At 41.6% G+C, this 19,255-nt stretch overlaps 1 protein-coding gene across 7 annotated transcripts in view; it reads left to right on the top strand.

Moving 5' to 3' along the window:
• BAZ1B (bromodomain adjacent to zinc finger domain 1B) overlaps positions 1–19,255 on the top strand; it is an 83,226-nt gene that overhangs the window by 53,338 nt on the left and 10,633 nt on the right. For all 7 annotated transcript variants that reach the window (XM_077995216.1, XM_077995213.1, XM_028845064.2 and 4 more), the window contains 5 exons: positions 2,572–2,677; positions 3,432–3,530; positions 5,856–6,033; positions 9,806–9,988; positions 18,357–18,504. In XM_077995216.1, coding sequence (XP_077851342.1) covers positions 2,572–2,677; positions 3,432–3,530; positions 5,856–6,033; positions 9,806–9,988; positions 18,357–18,504 — 714 coding nt within the window. The remainder of the gene's footprint in view (positions 1–2,571; positions 2,678–3,431; positions 3,531–5,855; positions 6,034–9,805; positions 9,989–18,356; positions 18,505–19,255) is intronic.

Raw genomic sequence — 19,255 nt, 5'->3', positions numbered from 1 at the left:
TCTCAAACTCCTGACCTCAGATGATTCACCCACATCGGCCTCTCAAAGTGCTGGGATTACAAGTGTGAGCCACCGCACCTGACCCTCTTTTACTTTTAAAATTAATTTATTCAGTGTTTATGCTGAATCTATTTGTGAAGCAGTTTTTCATATGTTAGGGGTACAGCAGCAAAGAAGACAGATAAGGTCTTAAATGCTAGGGGTATAGCTGCAAACAAGACAGATAAGGTCCTTACAATTCTTGTGAGGAGAAACATAGCAAATACCTAATGAAGAATGAGTGACTGAGAAGGGATCATGTAGGGACACTGGTAATATTCTTTCTCTTCATCTGGGTGCTGGGTATATGTGTTCAGTTTGTAAAAGAAATACACAGTGAATGGTTTTCTGAATATATATTCATCTTCTTTCTTAAAGTGTATGTATTGAGTATATTTCGAGAAAGAAATTAAACAAATTTTAATTAAAAAAATAAGATTCTTAGGTTAGCTCAGGTTTTCTCAACCCCAGTGTTGCTGACATTTTGGGCTAGATGAATCTTTTTTTTTTTTCTCCCACCATGACACTGATGAGGAAGGTAGTTTTTTGTACTGGGAGCTGTCCTGTGCATTCAGGAGCTTCCCTCTACCCACTGTGTGGTAGCAGTGAAAACCAAGTATGTCTCTAGATCCTGCCAGATGCCTATGGCAGGCAGCGGTGCTCCCTGTCGAGAATCACTAGGTTAAATGATCCATAAACTTCCTTCAGCTCTCCTGTCTGTAACCTAATGAAAATTGCTTATGTGTTGGTGTCATGTGGGAGGTAAAGGAAAAAAAAGAGTTGCTTCCTGAGTACTAGATTCTTGTGCTTCATTGATAAATCTTTATTTTTTTAAAGTAACTTTTCATGTTAGAGAAATTCCTAACTCAAACTTGAAACTCACAAAATTGTTAAGTAAGAATACTACTAATTTACAAAAATAAACATTCCTTCAAATAAAACTTCAAATTTAAGGTGTTTGTATGTTGAATTATATTGAGCATAGATTATGTCACTTGTTAGAACAATCTAGTTTTGGTAGACTTCATAAACACTCAGGTGAGGGCAGTTAGATTTGAGAGCAGTAACTGTGGAGCCCGGATGTTTAGATTTGGAAGAGATTTCAGTGGGATGAGGGAGTGTTACTTTATAATGTGTCCCCAAGACAAGGTTGGGGACCCAGACCCTTCACTTCTAGAGCATCCTGGTGGATGTGGTTTCACGTTTTCCAGTTCTAGAATGGCAGTTTCTATTTAAAATTACCCAGCTGAGGCTGGATGCAGTGGCTCATGCCTGTAATCCAGCACTTTGGGAGGCTGAGGCAGGTGGATCACTTGAGCTCAGAAGTTGAAGACCAGCCTGGCCAACATGGCAAAACCCCGTCTCTACAAAAAATACAAAAATTAGCTGAGCGCAGTGGCAGGTGCCTGTAATCCCAGCTAATTGGCAGGCTGAGGCAAGAGAATTGTTTTAAGCCCAGAAGGCAGGGGTTGCAGTGAGCCAAGATTGTGCCACTGCACTCCAGCCTGGGTGACAGAGCAACATTCTGTCTCAAAAAAAAAAACAAAACCCCAACTGAAAAGACTAAACAAGGTTATGTGTTAGTAGTATTGCAGAGGTGTTTCAGGTTAAAGCGGGGAGAATGGGAAAGAGAAGAGAAACAGTCATAGTATGCAGTAAGGCTTATTGTAAGGTAAGGCTTATTGTAAGCTAAGTATTGTGATGACTGGCCAAGAGTGGTGGCTCACACCTGTAATCCCAGCACTTGGGAGGCCAAGGTGGGCAGATCACCTGAGGTCAGGAGTTCGAGACCAACCTGGCCAACATGGTCAAACCCCATCTCTACTAAAAATGCAAAAATTAGCCAGACGTGGTGGCGCGCGCCTATAATACCAGCCTTTTGGCAGTCTGAGGCAGGGAGAATCACCTGAACCCAGGAGGCGGAGGTGTCAGTGAGCCGAAGGTTTCAGTGAGCCAAGATCACACCACTGCACTCCAGCCTGGGCGACAGAGCAAGACTCTGTCTCAAAAAAACAAAAAACAAATATTGTGATGAGCTAAGATAGGCTTTGATAAATTGGCTCAAAATATATCTATGTTAAAGTTATGTATCAGTATATAGGAACTGATTTACAAAAAAGTTAGTTGTATTATTTGCCACTTGAAACCTCCAAGGATAAGTCTATGGTATTTATGTATTCTCATTGCTTCTACTTCACTACAGATGCCTTTGCTCTTAACATCATGTAAAAGGAGTAAGTTCTTTATTTTGCTTTGATATAAAGATAGTCATTCTTCTTCATTCTAAGTTGCAGTACTTTTAAACTTTGGAACTGTGCAGCGATTCCACCTCAGCAAATATCTGAGATAACATGCTGTGTTTAAGATATGTAAGAGAAAGTAGCATCTATTATACATGAAGATATATTTGATATTTCACAGGAACCATCTGTGTTGTTACAAATTGTTGAGTTTGGCACTGGGTACTGCTTAGGTTTGAAACTAGCAATTGGGCATTTACTGTAGTCAACCTAATATCTCAATTTTTCTTAGGTAAGAAAGCAAACTTAGGTAAAAATGCAAACATGAACACACAACATGGACCAGCAACAGAAGTTGCTGTAGAGACAACCACACCTAAACAAGGACAGAACCTATGGTAATGTGAGCATTCATCTGGTTGCTCTTTCTTTTTCCTTTTAATTGTTAAGGAAGAAAGTATTTAGTATAGTGATGCCAGTGAGTTAATAATGCTCAGGATACTTTGTGTGACTTTGATATTTTGGGTACCAAAACTTCTTGCATTAGCAGACCTGATTTTCGTTAAGAGGATACTTGTTTTTTAAGGGTTGGAATTTTGATTTTTCCCCCCTTGTAATATAACTTTGTGTATTATGTGATATATCTTATATAGCAGTAAAAATGTAGCTTAAATTTGGTTGGGAATAGAAGTATTTAAGATTTTCCTTAACTTTTATTAATTAACAAATTGTGTGCATAGCTGTTAGTTTCCTTTGTGTGCAATTCTGCTTTTAGGCAGTGAGCTAGGTTTTAGAGGATCCATTCTGTGACTTTAACTGTGATCATCTGTGGTTTAATGACGTTTCATTTTTGAATTTTGGGTATAGGTTTACTCTCTGGAGGGAAAGGGACAAGTATGCTAATTAACTTTATAAAATTTCATTTAATATTTTAATAGGAACCATATTGGCTCTGGTGTCCTAGTACAGAGTTAACATTAGTCATCATGAAAATAGTAAATTACTTAATTCTACTTCTAGATAGTAAACTGTGAACACATTTGGAATTCTGTTCTCCCAAGTCCCACTACCAACTCTAGATCCCTTGCTTAGTGTTTGATTTTGAATTTTTTTTTTTTTTTCAGAGTTATCAGGTCTGTTTTGCCCCTACAGGTTTTTATGTGATAGTCAAAAGGAGCTGGATGAATTGTTAAACTGTCTTCACCCTCAGGGAATAAGGGAAAGTCAACTTAAAGAGAGACTAGAGAAGAGGTAAGAGGTTTTCATCTTACTCGTCACATCTTACTTCTCTTTAGCATTGGATATAAATATCTGAGAGTTTTTTTTTTTATTATCCATTAAAGTTACTAAAGTAAAATATTTTAAATGTGTAACCGTTTTGTGTTCATATTACCTGATATTTTCTTGGCACATTATGCTTATTGGAAAAATATGCCTTTGGCCATCTATATGTAGAGTAGCAGGATTATGCACTAAAGAACATGTGCCAGCACCAAGCTGTGAGCCTCATGGTTGTTAGACAGCTTTGCAGGTGCAGGCCCAGATGGGTGGGTGTCCAGAAGTGTTCTGTCAATATTCAGAAGAACCAAAAGGTGGAAACAATGGCAATGACGATCAATTGATGGAATGGATAAATAAAATTTGGTATATATCCAGGCCTTGTGTGGTGGCCCACACCTGTAATCCTGGCATTTTGAGAGGTGAAGATAGGCCAATGTCTCGGCATCCAGGAGTTTTGAGGCCAGCTTGGGCAACATAGAGAAACTCTGTTTCTACAAAAAATACAAAAATTAGCTGGGTGTGGTGGTTTGTGTATGAAGTAGTCTTAGCTACTTGGGAGGCCGAGCTGAGTTGGTCACTTGAACCCAGGAGGCAGAGGTTGCACTGAGCCAAGATCATGCCCTTGTACTCTGGCTTGGCCTGGGTGACAGAGCGAGACGCTATCTCAAACAAAATGAAACAAAAAATGCCCAAAATTTAGAATATTCAAATAATGGAATATTATTTAGCCACAAAAAGAAATGAAGTACTGTTCTGTGCTACAACATGGATGAACCTAGAAAACATGCTAAGTGAAATAAGTCAGACATCAAAGGCCATGTGGTGTATGATTTCATTCAAATGAAACATTTAGAATAGGCAAATCTATTTCAAACAGAAAGTGGATTAGTGGTTGCCAGAGGATAGGGGAAGGGGAGAGTGGGAGTGATGATTGCTAACAGGTAAGAGATTCCTGCTTGGGGTGATGAAAATGTTTTGGAATTACATAGTTGTGGTGGTTCTACAACAAAAACCACTGAAGTACATGCTTCAAGTTGGTGAATTTCATGCCGTATGAATTAAAAAGAACCAAAAACCCTGTTCTGTCTACAAAGTAGCATCAACTCCATCTAAATTTGCGACTGCCATATTTGTTGTAGACATTTCTATCAAAGCCAGGATAAGATTTTGGCTTAATGCCACCTCTTATTTCTGACTCTGCTCAATTTCATGGTTGAGTTTAGGTTTGATGGAAGAGGGAAGGAAAATGTGATTCAGTACATACTCTACACCATTGCCAGACTTTTGCGAGGGAAAATAGGTACATAATGTTGATGTTAGTCCACTGCTTAATGTGTAAATTAATTAAAATTGCATTCAGAATTGTGTTGTCTGAATACAGATGTGTCTAGGCAAATTAAGAAAGACAAAGGAGGGCCGGGCACAGTGGCTCACACCTGTAATCCCAGCACTTTGGAAGGCGGAGGCAGGTGGATCTACAAGGTCAGGAGTTCGAGATCAGCCTGGCCAACATGGCAAAACCCCGTCTCTACTAAAAATACAAAAACTAGCCGGGCGTGGTGACGGGCGCCTAGTAGTCCCAGCTACTAGGGAGACTGAGGCAGGAGAATCACTTGAACATGGGATATGGAGGTTGCAGTGAGCCAAGATCACACTACTGCACTCCAGCCTGGGCGAAGCGACACTCCATCTCAAAAAAAAAAAAAAAGGAAAAAATGTCAGTACACAGAGCCCCAAAGGAATATAGTTCTATGATGTTCCTTCTCTTTGGGCAGCACATTTGATGCTGCGTGTGTTGAATTGAAAGGACCTGTTTTGTTCACTAAATATGAAGATTGATTCCTACCATTAAAAGCTTAGAAGTGGTTGGGTGTGGTGGTGCACACCTGTAATCCCAGCAGTTTTGGAGGCCTAAGGGAGAGGATCACTTGAAATCAGGAGTTTGAGACCAGTCTGCGCAACATAGCAAGCAAGACCCCATCCCTACAAAAAATAAAAAAAATTAGCCAGGTGTGGAGGCACATGCCTTGTAATCCCAGCTGTAGGCTCAGGTCGGAGGACTGCATGAGTGCCGAAGTTTGAAGGTGCAGTGAGCTGTGATGGCACCTTTGCACTCCAGCCTGTGTGACAGAGCAAGACCCTGTCTCAGGAAAAAAAAAAAAAGAAAAAACACCAGGGAGAGGTGAAAGAGATCTAAGTAAGTTTTCTAGAAATAAAATGTTAAGTAATTGAAATTTAAAGAACATCTTCAAAAGGTTTCTTTCTTTCCCTTTTCTCTTGTCCCAAATCTTCTAGGTACCAGGACATTATTCACTCTATTCATCTAGCTCGGAAACCAAATTTGGGTCTAAAATCCTGTGATGGCAACCAGGAGCTTTTAAACTTTCTTCGTAGTGATCTCATTGAAGTTGCAACAAGGTTACAAAAAGGAGGACTTGGATATGTGGAAGAAACATCAGAATTTGAAGCCCGGGTAAGAATATAAGAAAATCCCCCTTGAATTACTCATGGAAACTCAATCTGAAGTTGTTCCCTGATGCTGTTCTTGACTTCCCAGCATGACCTTCCTGGAAATCCGATGTTTGGATTTGTCTTGGAAGACATGTATGGAACCAAAAATACTTTATGTACATGTATTTTTCCCTTGTTATCTTTTGCTGGTATCCAGAAACGCTTAATAATTGGCTTACAACCTTGGTATGAAAAGAGCTTCGCTACTAAGGTGGATGAAAACTGATTGTAGAGGCTCTAGTCATACAGCATCATTTCACATCTTTCCCTTGCGATGCCTCTGCTTTCAGGTGTAAAACATGCTTGTGTATCCTGCACTTGCCCACTCTTCACACTCAGTCAGCTCAGATTTCTATTTATGTTGGGCGTGACTCATGTTGTCCAGTGGGCTGTCATCACAGTCCTGTCCTTTAGTGCTCAGAGGGACCCTTCAGTGGGATGGGTGAAACTTCTCAAAAGATCCCATACACCATAGCAGGTAGGTTTAGGTGTCGAAGATTGGTGAATACTATGCAGCAATTACTATTGTAAACCATTTTTTTACTGATTTTAAATCAATAAGTCTACATAATTCTAGGCATATTAATATTTGTAGGTCTTTTCAAATTCCTCATGCACTATGACATGTTTTGTCTTTTTTTTCTTTTTAAAGAGATGAGGTCCCTCTCTGTTACCTAGGCTGAAGTATGGTGGCACAATCACTGCTCACTGCAACCTCAAATTCCTTTGCTTAAGTGATTCTACCATGTCAGGGTTCCAAGTAGTTGGGACTACAGGCACAAGCAACCCCTGCCTGGCTGATTTTTAGAATTTTTTTATAGAGACTGGGCATGGTGGCTCACGCCCATAATCCTGGCACTTTGGGAGGCCAAGGCAGGAGGATTGCTTGAGCCCAGGAGTTCAAGACCAGCCTGGGCAACATAGCAAGACCCTGTTTCACACACACACAAATGGAAAATTTTGTAGAGACAGAGTCTCACTATGTTGCCCTGGCTGATCTCAAACTCCTGGCTTCATGAGATCCTCCTATCTCAGTCTCTCAAAGGGTTAGGATTATAGGTGTGAGCCACCTCACCCAGCCAATGTGTGTGCTTTTATGGTTTTGTGATTTTTATGAACAGGTTCATTTGCATCCCCCCATGCCATTTTTCCTAATTTATAAGTACTTTTCAACTCTTCTAGCCGGTTTTTTTTTTGTTGTTTTTTTTGTTGTTTTTTTTTTGCTATTAGAATAAGCAAATAATATGTGTATCTTGCATATGCACATTTTTTCTTTTTAATTAATCTTGTGAATTCTTGGTACATTTCCTGGGAAAAAAGATTGAAACATCTTTATGGTTCTTTTTTTTTTTTTTTTGAGACGGAGTCTCGCTCTGCCGCCCAGGCTGGAGTGCAATGGCCGGATCTCAGCTCACTGCAAGCTCCGCCTCCCGGGTTCACGCCATTCTCCTGCCTCAGCCTCCCGAGTAGCTGGGACTACAGGCGCCCGCCACCGCGCCCGGCTAGTTTTTTGTATTTTTAAGTAGAGATGGGGTTTCACCGTGTTAGCCAGGATGGTCTCGATCTCCTGACCTCGTGATCCGCCCGTCTCGGCCTCCCAAAGTGCTGGGATTACAGGCTTGAGCCACCGCGCCCGGCCCATCTTTATGATTCTTAATGATTTTTTTTTTTTTTTTTTTTTGAGACGGAGTCTCGCTGTGTCTCCCAGGCTGGAGTGCAGTGGCGTGATCTCGGCTCACTGCAAGCTCCGCCTCCCGGGTTTATGCCATTCTCCCGCCTCAGCCTCCCAAGTAGCTGAGACTACAGGTGCCCGCCACCACACCCGGCTAGTTTTTTGTATTTTTAGTAGAGACGGGGTTTCACCATGTTAGCCAGGATAGTCTCGATCTCCTGACCTCATGAGCCACCGCACCCGGCCCTTAATGATTTTTTTAAAAAGAATTATTGAACCCAAAGGATCTTGCAGGTTTCAGATGTTACACGTTTACTTTTTGTGTAGCAAATGTTCATTAATTGCCTACTTTGTGCCAAATTCAGGCCTATATCTTGCTGACATTGGGGTATCATTTTTCTTTGTTTGTGACTATTAAAATGTTATCTTCTAATTGGCATGTCTTGTGTGATTGATAAGATAGTGTTTAAGGACATTTTTTATTTCTTTTCTTTTTATTTTTAAATTAATTGATCTTTTAAGAGATAGGTCTTGTTTGTCCAGATGTGGTGGCTCATGCTTGTAATCCCAGCACTTTGGGAGGCCAAGGTAGGCAGATCAGCTGAGGTTGGGAGTTCGAGACCAGCCTGACCAGCATAGAGAAACCTCGTCTCTACTAAAAATACAAGAATTAGCTGGATGTGGTGGCACATGCCTGTAATCCCAGCTACTTGGGAGGCTAAGGCAGAAGAATTGCTTGAACCCGGGAGGTGGAGGTTGCAGTAAGCCAAGATTGTGCCATTGCACTCCAGCCTGAACGACAAGAGCAAAACTCTGTCTCAAAAAAAAGAAATTATCAAACTTAAAGAGAGGGCCGTGAGAATCCTAAATGTATAGATGGTACAGGTGGCAACCATCTTACCCAGTCTGAAGTGCAGTGGCTATTCACAGATCATAGCTGAGAGCAGCCTCAAACTCCTGCCTCAGTCTCCCGAGTAGCTGGGACTACAGGCATATGCCACCACCACACCTGGTTGGGCACATGATTTTGATGAAGTGGCCAGACTTCTGTTTCCTCATCTATCGGGTAGATGTGAGGCTTAAAAAGAGATCAGTGAAGCAGGAGGATCGCTTGAGGCCAGGAGTTTGAGACCAGCCTGCGCAAGAATTTTGAAAAATTAGCCAGGTGTGATGCCATGTACCTGGGATCCCAGCTAATGGGGAGGCTGAGGCAAGAGGATCACCTGAGCCCAGGAGTTCAAGGCTGCACTGAGTTGTGATTGCTGCACTTCTGCCTTGGTGACCCAGTGAGACCTGTCTCTTTAAAAAGAAAAAAAAGGAGATCAAGTTTGTAAAACACACTACCTTACATGTAGTTAGTTACATGCTGGAAGCAAGTTACAAATATGAAAAAAAATTTTTTAAAAATTATTAAGTTGGAAAGTCAGCAAATTTTTATTTTACTTTCTCAGTGTGTCTTTGCCTTAAGATTATAGTTTAAACATAGTAGACACTCAGTCATTATTGAATGAATCAACTATGTAACTCATTTGGTGGATCCCTTAGCTGGCAAAAGGGAAGTAGTTAAGTACTTTTTTTTTTTTTCTGAGACGGAATCTCGCTGTGTCACGCAGGCTGGAGTACAGTGGCACAATCTTGGCTCACTGCAACCTCCGCCTCCAGGGTTCAAGTGATTCTCCTGTTTCAGCTTCCCGAGTAGCTGGGATTACAGGCACATGCCACCACACCTGGCTAATTTTTCTATTTTTAGTAGAGATGGGGTTTTGCCATGTTGGCCAAAGTGGTCTCGAACTCCTGACCTCAGGTGATCCGCCCGCCTTGGCCCCCCAAAATGCTGGGATTACAGATGTGAGCCACCACGCCCGACCAGTCAGCTACTTTAAAATGCATAAGCCATGCAGCGAACTGAGGAGCACAGTTAAATTAATGGTATGTGGCTCTTGATTTTGTTAAATGAATGTTATGTGGCATTTGAGTCTAGATTTATTTGAATTTGAGGATGGATTCCTTTTATCTTCCTTTTGGCCTTCTCTCAGTCTGGTTTTAAAATCCTTTCCTATAGGTCATTTCATTAGAGAAATTGAAGGATTTTGGCGAGTGTGTGATTGCCCTTCAGGCCAGTGTCATAAAGAAATTTCTCCAAGGCTTCATGGCTCCCAAGCAAAAGAGAAGAAAACTCCAAAGCGAAGATTCAGCAAAAACTGAGGAGGTGGATGAAGAGAAGAAAATGGTAGAGGAAGCAAAGGTATTTTGTTGTTTGAAGTTGTAGTTTGTGATTGTGTAGGTGAGTGTGATTTGGTCTTAAAATAATCTAACCCTATGCATTTTAGCTACTGTAGGCACTGTGCCCTGAGTGAGTGTTCCTTTTTTTTTTTGTAATCACTTTCTACCCCTTCTTGTGGTTTTCACACTGGCCTGTGGAGCGCAGCCCTGCTTCTTGGTCATTGGGTGGTGGTCACAGTGGATGTGGCCTTCCCACCTTTAACCAGAGTTTGCTTTCTTTTTTAAAAAAGAAGAAAGCAAACTTTCTTTTTGCTGGTGGTGGTGACTTTAAACACGTTAAAAATTTGTTTATTTAATTTTGAGAGACAGGGTTTTGCTCTTGTGCAAGCTGGTATGCAGTGATTTGATTATAACTCACTGTAACCTTGAACTTCAGGCTTTAGGCTATCCTCCCACCTTAGCCTCTCAAAGTTCGATTATAAGCATGAGCCACTGTGCCCAGCCATGCTTGCTCTAGATATTTTTTAAATCATGGTTAAAAGTATGCATAACATACAAATTTACTTTTTTTTTTTTTTTTTTTTTTTGAGAAAGAGTCCCACTCTATTGCCTAGGCTGGAGTGTAGTGGCATAATCTCAGCTCATTGCAACATCTACCTCCCAGGTTCAAGCAATTCCCCTGCCTCAGCCTCCCAAGTAGCTGGGATTACAGGTGCATGCCACCATGCCTGGCTGATTTTTGAATTTTTTGTAGAGACAGGATTTCACCATGTTGGCCAGGCTGGTCTCGAACTCCTAACTTTAGGTGATCCGCCCACCTCAGCCTCCGAAAGTGCTGGGATTACAGGCGTGAACCACCATGTCCAGCCGAAATTTACCATTTTTATGTGTACGATTCTGTGGCATTAAGTATATTCACGTTGTTTTGCAACCATCACCACCATCAGTCTTCAGAACTTTTTCATACACTTCTGACACCAAATATGTGGGGTTTTTACCACCCTAAGCAACTCTCCAGTTATCTGCTGCACCAACTACTCTTAAAATTCAGTTTAATTCTGACTGTATCTACTTGTAGTTTGTGGCAGATCCTGCAAGTTAAAGTGCTCAGTCCCACAAGACTGTTCTCACTTCAGATGCCAGTTGCAAGTCCCACGTTGCCACCTGTACCATCTATACATTTAGGATTCTCACGGCCCTCTCTTTAAGTTTGATAATTTGCTAGAATACCTGACAGAACCCAGGAAAGCATTTTACTTAGGTTAACGGGTCATTTTGAAGGATACTACTCAGGAATAGCCAGATGGAAGAGATACATGGAACAAGGAAGGTGGCGGAGCAGGGGTACGTGGGGCTTTCATGTGTCCTCTGAACACTCCTTCCTCCCAGCTTCCGAGTGTGTTACCTGAAGCTGATCAAATCTTGTTCCAGTATCGTTGTAAAGCTTAATCTCTCAAGTCTCCCCTTCCTCCTACCTTTCAGGAACTTGTGGGTAGGGCTGAACATTCCAGCCTTCTAATCGTCTGGTCTTTCTGGTGACCAGCCTCATAACTAGAGGTCTCACCGAAAGCCTCATTAGCATAAATTTAGGTGTGAGCCAAAGGGGCTCCTCTGAATAACGAAAGACACTCCTATTAAGGTTTTAGTCTGCGGAGAAAGACCAAATATATTTACTATATCATGTCTGTGTACCACATTTTGTTGATCCACTCACTTGGGTTGCTTCTGTCTTTGGCTATTGTGAATAATGTTGCTGTGAACATGGGTGTACAAATATGAGTCCTGGCAGGGCACAGTGGCTCATGCCTGTAATTTCAGCACTTTGGGAGGCCGAGGTGGGCGGATCACCTGAGGTCAGGAGTTTGAGACCAGCCTGGCCAACATAGTGAAACCCCGTCTCTACTAAAAATACAAAAATTAGCAGGGCATGGTGGCACACACCTGTATTCCCAGCTGTTAGGGAGGCTGAGGCAGGAGAATCGCTTGAACTCAGGAGGCTGAGGCTACAGTGAGCAGAGATGGAGCCACTGCATTCCAGCCTGGGTGACAGAGCGAAACTCCATCTCAAAAAAAAAAAAAGAAAAGAAAACCACAAAAACAAATACTTGAGTACCTGCTTCTAATTTTTTTTTTAATGTATACCCAGTAGTGGGATTGCTGGATCATATGGTAATTCAATGTTTAACTTTTCTGAGTAACCACTATACGCTTTCCTACAGTGACTATACCATTTTACATTCCCTCTAGCAACTCATGAGGGTTCTGGTTTTTCCACATTCTTGCCAATACTTTTTTTTTTTTTTTTTGAGACAGCGTCTCCCTCTGTCGCCAAGGCTGGAGTGCAGTGGTGTGATCTTGGCTCACTGCAGACTCTCCTGGGTTCAAGCAATTCTCCTACCTCAGCTTCCCAAGTAGCTGGGAGTACAGGTGTGCACCACCACTCCTGGCTAATTTTTTTTGTAGTTTTAGTCGAGATGTGGTTTCACCATGTTGGCCAGGCTGGTCTCGAACTCCTGATCTCAGGTGGTCCGCCTGCCTTGGCCTCCCAAAGCGCTGCATTACAGGCCTCAGCCACCGTGCCCGGCCTTTGTCCTGTTTCTTTAATAGTATCCATCCTAATGGATATGAAGTTGTATCTCATTTTGTTTTGATTTCTTTTTCTCTAATGATTTATGATGTTGAGCATCTTTTCATGTGCTTATTGTCCATTTCTCTACCTTATTTGGAGAAATGTATATTCAAGTCCTTTGCCCATTTTTAAATTGGGTTTTTTTGTTGTTGAGTTGTATGAGTTCTTTATGTGTTCTTGATAATAACCGTTTCAGATATATGATTTGCAAATATAGCCTCCCATTCCGTGGGTAGCCTTTTCATTCTGTTGATAGTGTCCTTTGCATACAAGCATTTCATTTGCATGGAGTCTAACTTAACCTATTTTTTATCATTGTTGCCTTCACTTTTGATGTCATATTCGAATCATTGCCAGATTCAGTGTCATGAACCTTTCTTTCTCTTGTTTTTTCCTAAATATTTTATAGTTTAGCTTTTACATTTAGGTCGTTGATCCATTTGAGTTAATTTTTGTCAGTGGTAGAAGGTAAGGCTTCAGCTTCATTTTTTTCATATTAGTATCCAGTTTCCTCACTTTTTATTTTTAAATGTAGCATGCTTTATTATTGTAAGTAAATAAAATGAGAGGTAAGTAAAATATATAACTCCCACCCTAGTTTCACTGCCCAAGGATGTCACTTTTTTTAATAGTTTAGTGTCCATTTTACGTATGTACAAAGATTTGTTGGATTTTTTACAAAATGGAATCTTACTATGCATACATAATATTCTTCAGTTTCTCACTTATCAGTATATCCTAGACACCTGTCCACTCTGTTCTGTTAGTCCACACAGATCTACCCGATGTCATATTTGCTCTTTTCTTATTTTATATTGTGTTTCTTTAGAAACTGGGTCTCTGCTGTCCAGGCTGGAGTGCAGTGGTGCAGTCATGGCTCGCTGCAGCCTCAAACTCCTGGGCTCAGGCGATCCTCCGACCTCAGCCTCCCCTGAGTACCTGGGACTACAGGCGAGTGCCACCACGCCCCCAACCAATTTTTAAATTTTTCGTAGAGATGGGGACTCGCTGTGTTGGGCAGGCTGGTCTTGAACTCCTGGGTTGAAGTGATCCACCCACCCTGGCCTCCCAAAGTGCTGGGATTACAGGCATGAGCCACTTGGCCCAGCCACATTTGATCTTTTAATTTCTGTGTTACTTATTAATAAATATGAAACTTGTTAGAATAACTAGCAGCTCCATTTTTGTCTGTTTTGTATATTAGATTTCTGCTTAAGATTATTTGTGAAGAAAAGAATTTGAGAGCACTACATTATGGGAGAGGTCCTAACCATTATTTAGTGTGGAATACTTGTCACTAATTTTATATTTGCCTCTCCCTCCCTTCTTTCTTTCTTTCTTTTTTTTTTTTTTTTTTTGTTTACAGAGATCTGGTACAGGCCTGCTGCCTGCTTGTGCCAGTCATTACTAAGTTTGGAGGTTTTACAGAGATGAGTAAAAAAGCCTTTAAGTTCAGGGCCGGGTATGGTGGCTCACACTTGTAATCCCAGCACTTTGGGAGGCTGAGGTGAGCGGATCATGAGGTCAGGAGTTCGAGACCAGCCTGGCCAACATGGTGAAAACCCATTTCTTCTAAAAAAAAAAAAAAAAAAAAAAAAAAAAGTACACACACACACACACACACACACACACACACACACACGGTGAAAACCCATTTCTTCTAAAAAAAAAAAAAAAAGTACACACACACACACACACACACACACACACACAGAGCTGGGTGTGGTCATGCAAGCCTGTAGTCCCAGCTACTCAGGAGGCTGAGGCAGGAGAATCACTTGAGCCCAGGAGGCAGAGGTTGCAGTGAGCTGAGATCACGCCACTGCACTCCAGCCTGGCAACAGAGCGAGACTCCGTCTCAAAAAAAAAAAAAAAAAGAATCCTTAAGTTCTTGCTTTCAGGGAACTCAGTTTGAGTGTGAGACCAGCGGGGGACCCTTACCATAGTGTGACCAGTAATGATGAGAAAGAGCAGTACTCAGGCTCACTGTGAGGGATACCCAGGGCACACTAGAGAAAACTTCCCAGACAGAAGAGGATGGGTTTTGAAGAATGTATAGGAATGGATCAGGTTGTGGGAGGGGCAGCATAAAACTGAAATTGGCCTCTTTGTCACTGACAGCTGGTTCTTGTTTGTCCTCCCCATTTACATAGAGTGAGTCTGCTGTCCTTTCCAAAGCTTATCATATGTTTGTACATAATTGTCGTGTTCCCCCTACATTTCTTCCTGAGGCCGAGGATGATATGTGATATGGGGAGGATAATTTTGGATAAGAGGTAAGCAGGGTGGAGAAAGAAAATTCAGTTTAGATAAAAGTTTAATTCATTACTTAAGCTCAGACACTTACTATGTGGTATGTCATTATCTTGCTGGGATTTAGTTTTCACCTTCCTGTATTTCTTTTATTTTTAAAAATTTCTTTACTTTTTGGGATGGGTTCTCACTCTTTTGCCCAGGTTCAAGTGCAGTAGCCAGATCCTGGCTCTTTGCAGCCTCAAACTCCAGGCTCGTGATCCTCCCACCTCAGCTTCCCGAGTAGCTGGAACTACAGGTGCCTGCCACCATTCCTGGCAAATTTTTAAATTTTTATGTATTTTTTTATTTTGTAGAGAAGGGGTTTCCCTACGTTGCCCTGGCTGGTCTTGAACTCCTGGGCTCCAGTACTCCTCCCACCTTGGCCTCCCAAAGTGCTGGGATTATGGGTGTGAGCAGCCATGCCCCAGCCTATGCTTATTTTATTTATGAGTGAATAACAGGGTCTCACTCTGTCACTGAGGCTGGTGTATGCAATGGTGCAATCTTGGCTCACTACAGCCTCAAACTCCTAGATTCAGGTGTTCCTTCCACCTCAGCCTCCCAAGTAACTGGGACCACAGGCATGTGCCACCATACCTGGCTGTTTTCTGTATTTTTTGTAGAGGCAAGGTTTTACCATGTTGCTGGTTTTGAACTCGGGCTCAAGTGATCCACCTGCCTTGGCCTCCCAGAGTGCTAGGATTACAAGCAGGAGCCACAGCATCTGGCCCTGTGTTCCTTTTAAATGACTGTATATAGCACCTAGGTAACCTTTTAGATGATGTCTAAGATATTAAACAGTTAACAGTCTAAGATATTAGACTGTCTAAGATATTAAACAGTCTCCTTAGCTAAATCTCTTCTCATTAGGCATAGGTTTTAGTCTTACTACTACATAGGTTTTGTTTTTAACTCAAGTTGAATACAGAAGAGTTTCTTGATGTGATCTGTCCAAGAGTCACATCTGTCCTTTCCATTTCTTTTCCTGCAGCAGTGCTTTCTTCTCATTGAGAACTCCCCCGTCACTGTAGGATTCTCATTAACTTCTTGAGTCCCGTGTTCCACAGTGAAGTAAACTCAGTTTGTCAAATGAGACTTGTTCTTAGCTTAGTTGGGGAGGAAAATGTGAGAACTTTGCAGGTCCAGACACAGTACATAAATGGAAAGCATGGAAGAGTTTCTTGGAAAATCAGCTAGGCTGCCTACTAAGTAGTTCAGCAGTGTTCTGCATTAAAATGGCATTATGCCCTGTGGTTCCCCACCAGAGGTCAACTCAACCACAGCTTTGAAATTTTCCACTGTTCTTTGCTTTGAAGGTTTCCACTTAGCAAGGGCCAAAGTTTTTTCAACTGGCACTAGGCTGTTGCATGAGCTTCTATCAGTCTCTAATCTGGGATTCAGTTTCCTTATTTATAAAAATGGATTCTCTCTCAAATCTTTTTGTAATAGTGGATGATTTCAGTTTTTAATGCTTATTTTGTTTTATTGAATTAAATAGAAAAGACAATTATTTGGCAAAATCCTGGGTTTTGTTTGATTGTTTACTCTAGTGGCATTTGTCCTGACATCCTGATTATAGGTACTCCTGAATTTAGGATGGGGCTGTGTCACAATAAACCCATTATTTGACTTACAGTATTTATAATTTCCGATGGTTTTATCTGGGTGTAACCGTATCATAAATCAAGGAGCCCGCTGAAGGTGTATCACTTTTTTTTTGGTTTTTTTTGAGACGGAATCTCACTCTGTTGCCCAGGCTGGAGTGCAATGGCACAATCTTGGCTTACTGCAACCTCCACCTCTCGGATTCAAATGATTCTTCTGCCTTAGCCTCCCAAGTAGCTGGGACTACAGGCGTGCACCACCATGCCCGGCTAATTTTTGTATTTTTACAAAAACCAGTAGAGACCTGGTTTCACCATATTGGCCAGTCTAGTCTCAGACTCCTGACCTTGTGATCCGCCCGCCTCAGCCTCCTGAAGTGCTGGTATTACAAGCGTGAGCCACTGCGCCCAGCTGAATGTGTATCACTTTTGCACCATTGTGAAGTCCTAGGTCTGACCCATCGTAAGATGGGGTGATTCTGAATAACCAAAATACGGAAGCAGCCCAGATATCTGTCAGCTGATGAGTGGATAAGCAGAATGTGGAACATCTATTCAGTGAGATATTGTTCAGCAGTAAAACTGATGGAAGTATTGTTACATGCTTTGCGAATGAACCTAGAAACATGCTTAGTGAAAGAAGCCAGTTACAAGGGCTACCTATTACTGTGTGATACTATTTAAAATTTGTTTTTTTAAAAAAGGTTAAATAAGCCTATTCCCAAAATACCTTCAAATTAAAAAAAAAAGTTTTAATGAGGTCAGATAAGCTGTTGTATGCTGAGATTTTAGCATTGATAGGAAATAGTAAAAAGCAGAACTGCCCAGGACTGTTTCCTTCCATACTGTGTGCACTACATGTGAGTGTCCGCTAGAGGACAGCAAAGCCTATTTGTAGTCATTCCCTGCCAGTTCTCAAGCACTTTTAAAGAACCGAACCTAAAATTCTTACATTGATATTCCATTGAAAAGATTTGGATTATCCTCTCAAGAAAAGAATCTGCAGTAGTGTCTGTCAGCTCTCCATTTATCAGGGGAGAAGACAGCAAGGCAGCTGTGATTGTGGACCTCAGTTTACTGTGGAGCTCTGCAAAAGTAAGGGAGGAGATTGCTGTTTCTCAAAGCAGATGTTGAAATATCTACAACGGAGGTTGGAGCAAGGAATCAGTCAGTTTCCAGTTGAACTTCAGCAGCTTCTTAAATGTAGATTTGTGTGTGTGTGTTTATAGTACTTGTTACCCATAAATTTATATACACAGGGCTCTCTGTGATTCTCTATTTTTATAGGAAAGAGAAAAAGCAGCCCTGTTCCCCTCATCCCTCACCCCAGTCTGTGTAGTACCCCACTTCGGAACAAACTCGGCTATCTTTGTTCCTTGGCACCTGTATTTTAAAGCCCATGGCCTTCCAGGGTAACTGGCTCTTTTCCTTTAGGAGATTCATTACTTCACAAGGACCTCTTTGCTTCGGGCAGGGCATTGAAATCCAGCTGTGGTATTGGATTGGTGGTGTTGTGGTAGGTTATTATCTTTTAAATCAGAGTTTTATTAGCTGTATAAAATTGTTGCATTATAGCATTTACAGCATACAGGTGATCCTATTTTTAAATTATACTGAGTCTTGGTCCCTAGAAGATGCTTGTCCCCAGTCATCCATCCACTCCCACTGCATCTCTGTGTGACCTTTGGCAAGTTTTTTTCACCCTTTGGAGCCTTGATTTTTTTCTGTAAGAATAAATAGTTTAGATTAGTGAAGTTCTAGGAGGCAAGTGTCCTCAGAATTCACTCATACTGTCACCTGTTCCTAGTTCTCGGTGTCTTTGGTCACTGTAGTAATGCTAGCCTGGTTTGGTCTCTGTTTAGGTTGCATCTGCACTGGAGAAATGGAAGACAGCAATCCGGGAAGCTCAGACTTTCTCCAGGATGCACGTGCTGCTTGGAATGCTTGATGCCTGTATCAAGTGGGATATGTCTGCAGAAAATGCTAGGTGCAAAGTTTGTCGAAAGAAAGGTATATTTAAATCAAATTTGCTTATGTGGGTGTATTAGGGAGTATAATTTCTTTTCTTTTCTTTTCTTTTTTTTTTTTTTTTTTGAGACAGAGTCTTGCTCTGTCGCCCAGGCTGGAGTACAGTTGCACAATCTCAGCTCACCGCAACCTCCGCCTCCTGGGTTCAAGCGATTCTCCTGCCTCAGCCTCCCTAGTAGCTGGGATTGTAGGCATGTGTCACCACACCCAGCTAATTTTGTATTTTTAGTAGAGACAGGGTTTCTCCATGTTGGTCAGGCTGGTCTCGAACTCCCGATCTCAGGTGATCCACCTGCCTCAGCCTCCCAAAGTGCTGGGATTACAGGCGTGAGCCACCATGCCCGGCGGGAGTAGGATTTCTATTCCCAAGATCTTCATTTCTACCCAAAAGAATTTTGTGTACACAGAATATAAGTATGGTATAGATTTTACTCTCCTGGAGGTCTGTAACATGCCAGTCTTTGAAATGTCATGCCAGGGAATCAGAGCACTCCCTTTGTTCCTCATTGTAGAGCGTAACATAAAAGCAATTGATCTCTTCAATCTCCTGATTTTCTACAGAAAACAAAATTAGTTAATCCTTTTAACTATTTTAGTTTAGTTTTATATCCTTTGATTGGCTCAGAACTTTAGTCATCTGTGAAGTAAGATACGTGCTTTCAGCAGAAGGTGGTCCATTTAAAGTGAGAAGCATGCAGTCTCGTGTGTGCAAAAGGAACTTCATGGCTAGAAA

This window comes from Macaca mulatta, chromosome 3 (genome assembly GCF_049350105.2).
Source record: "Macaca mulatta isolate MMU2019108-1 chromosome 3, T2T-MMU8v2.0, whole genome shotgun sequence".
In the NCBI taxonomy this organism is placed as follows: domain Eukaryota; kingdom Metazoa; phylum Chordata; class Mammalia; order Primates; family Cercopithecidae; genus Macaca; species Macaca mulatta.
The sequence above is the reverse complement of the archived record's forward strand: the minus strand, read 5'-3'. Positions and strand labels throughout refer to the sequence as shown.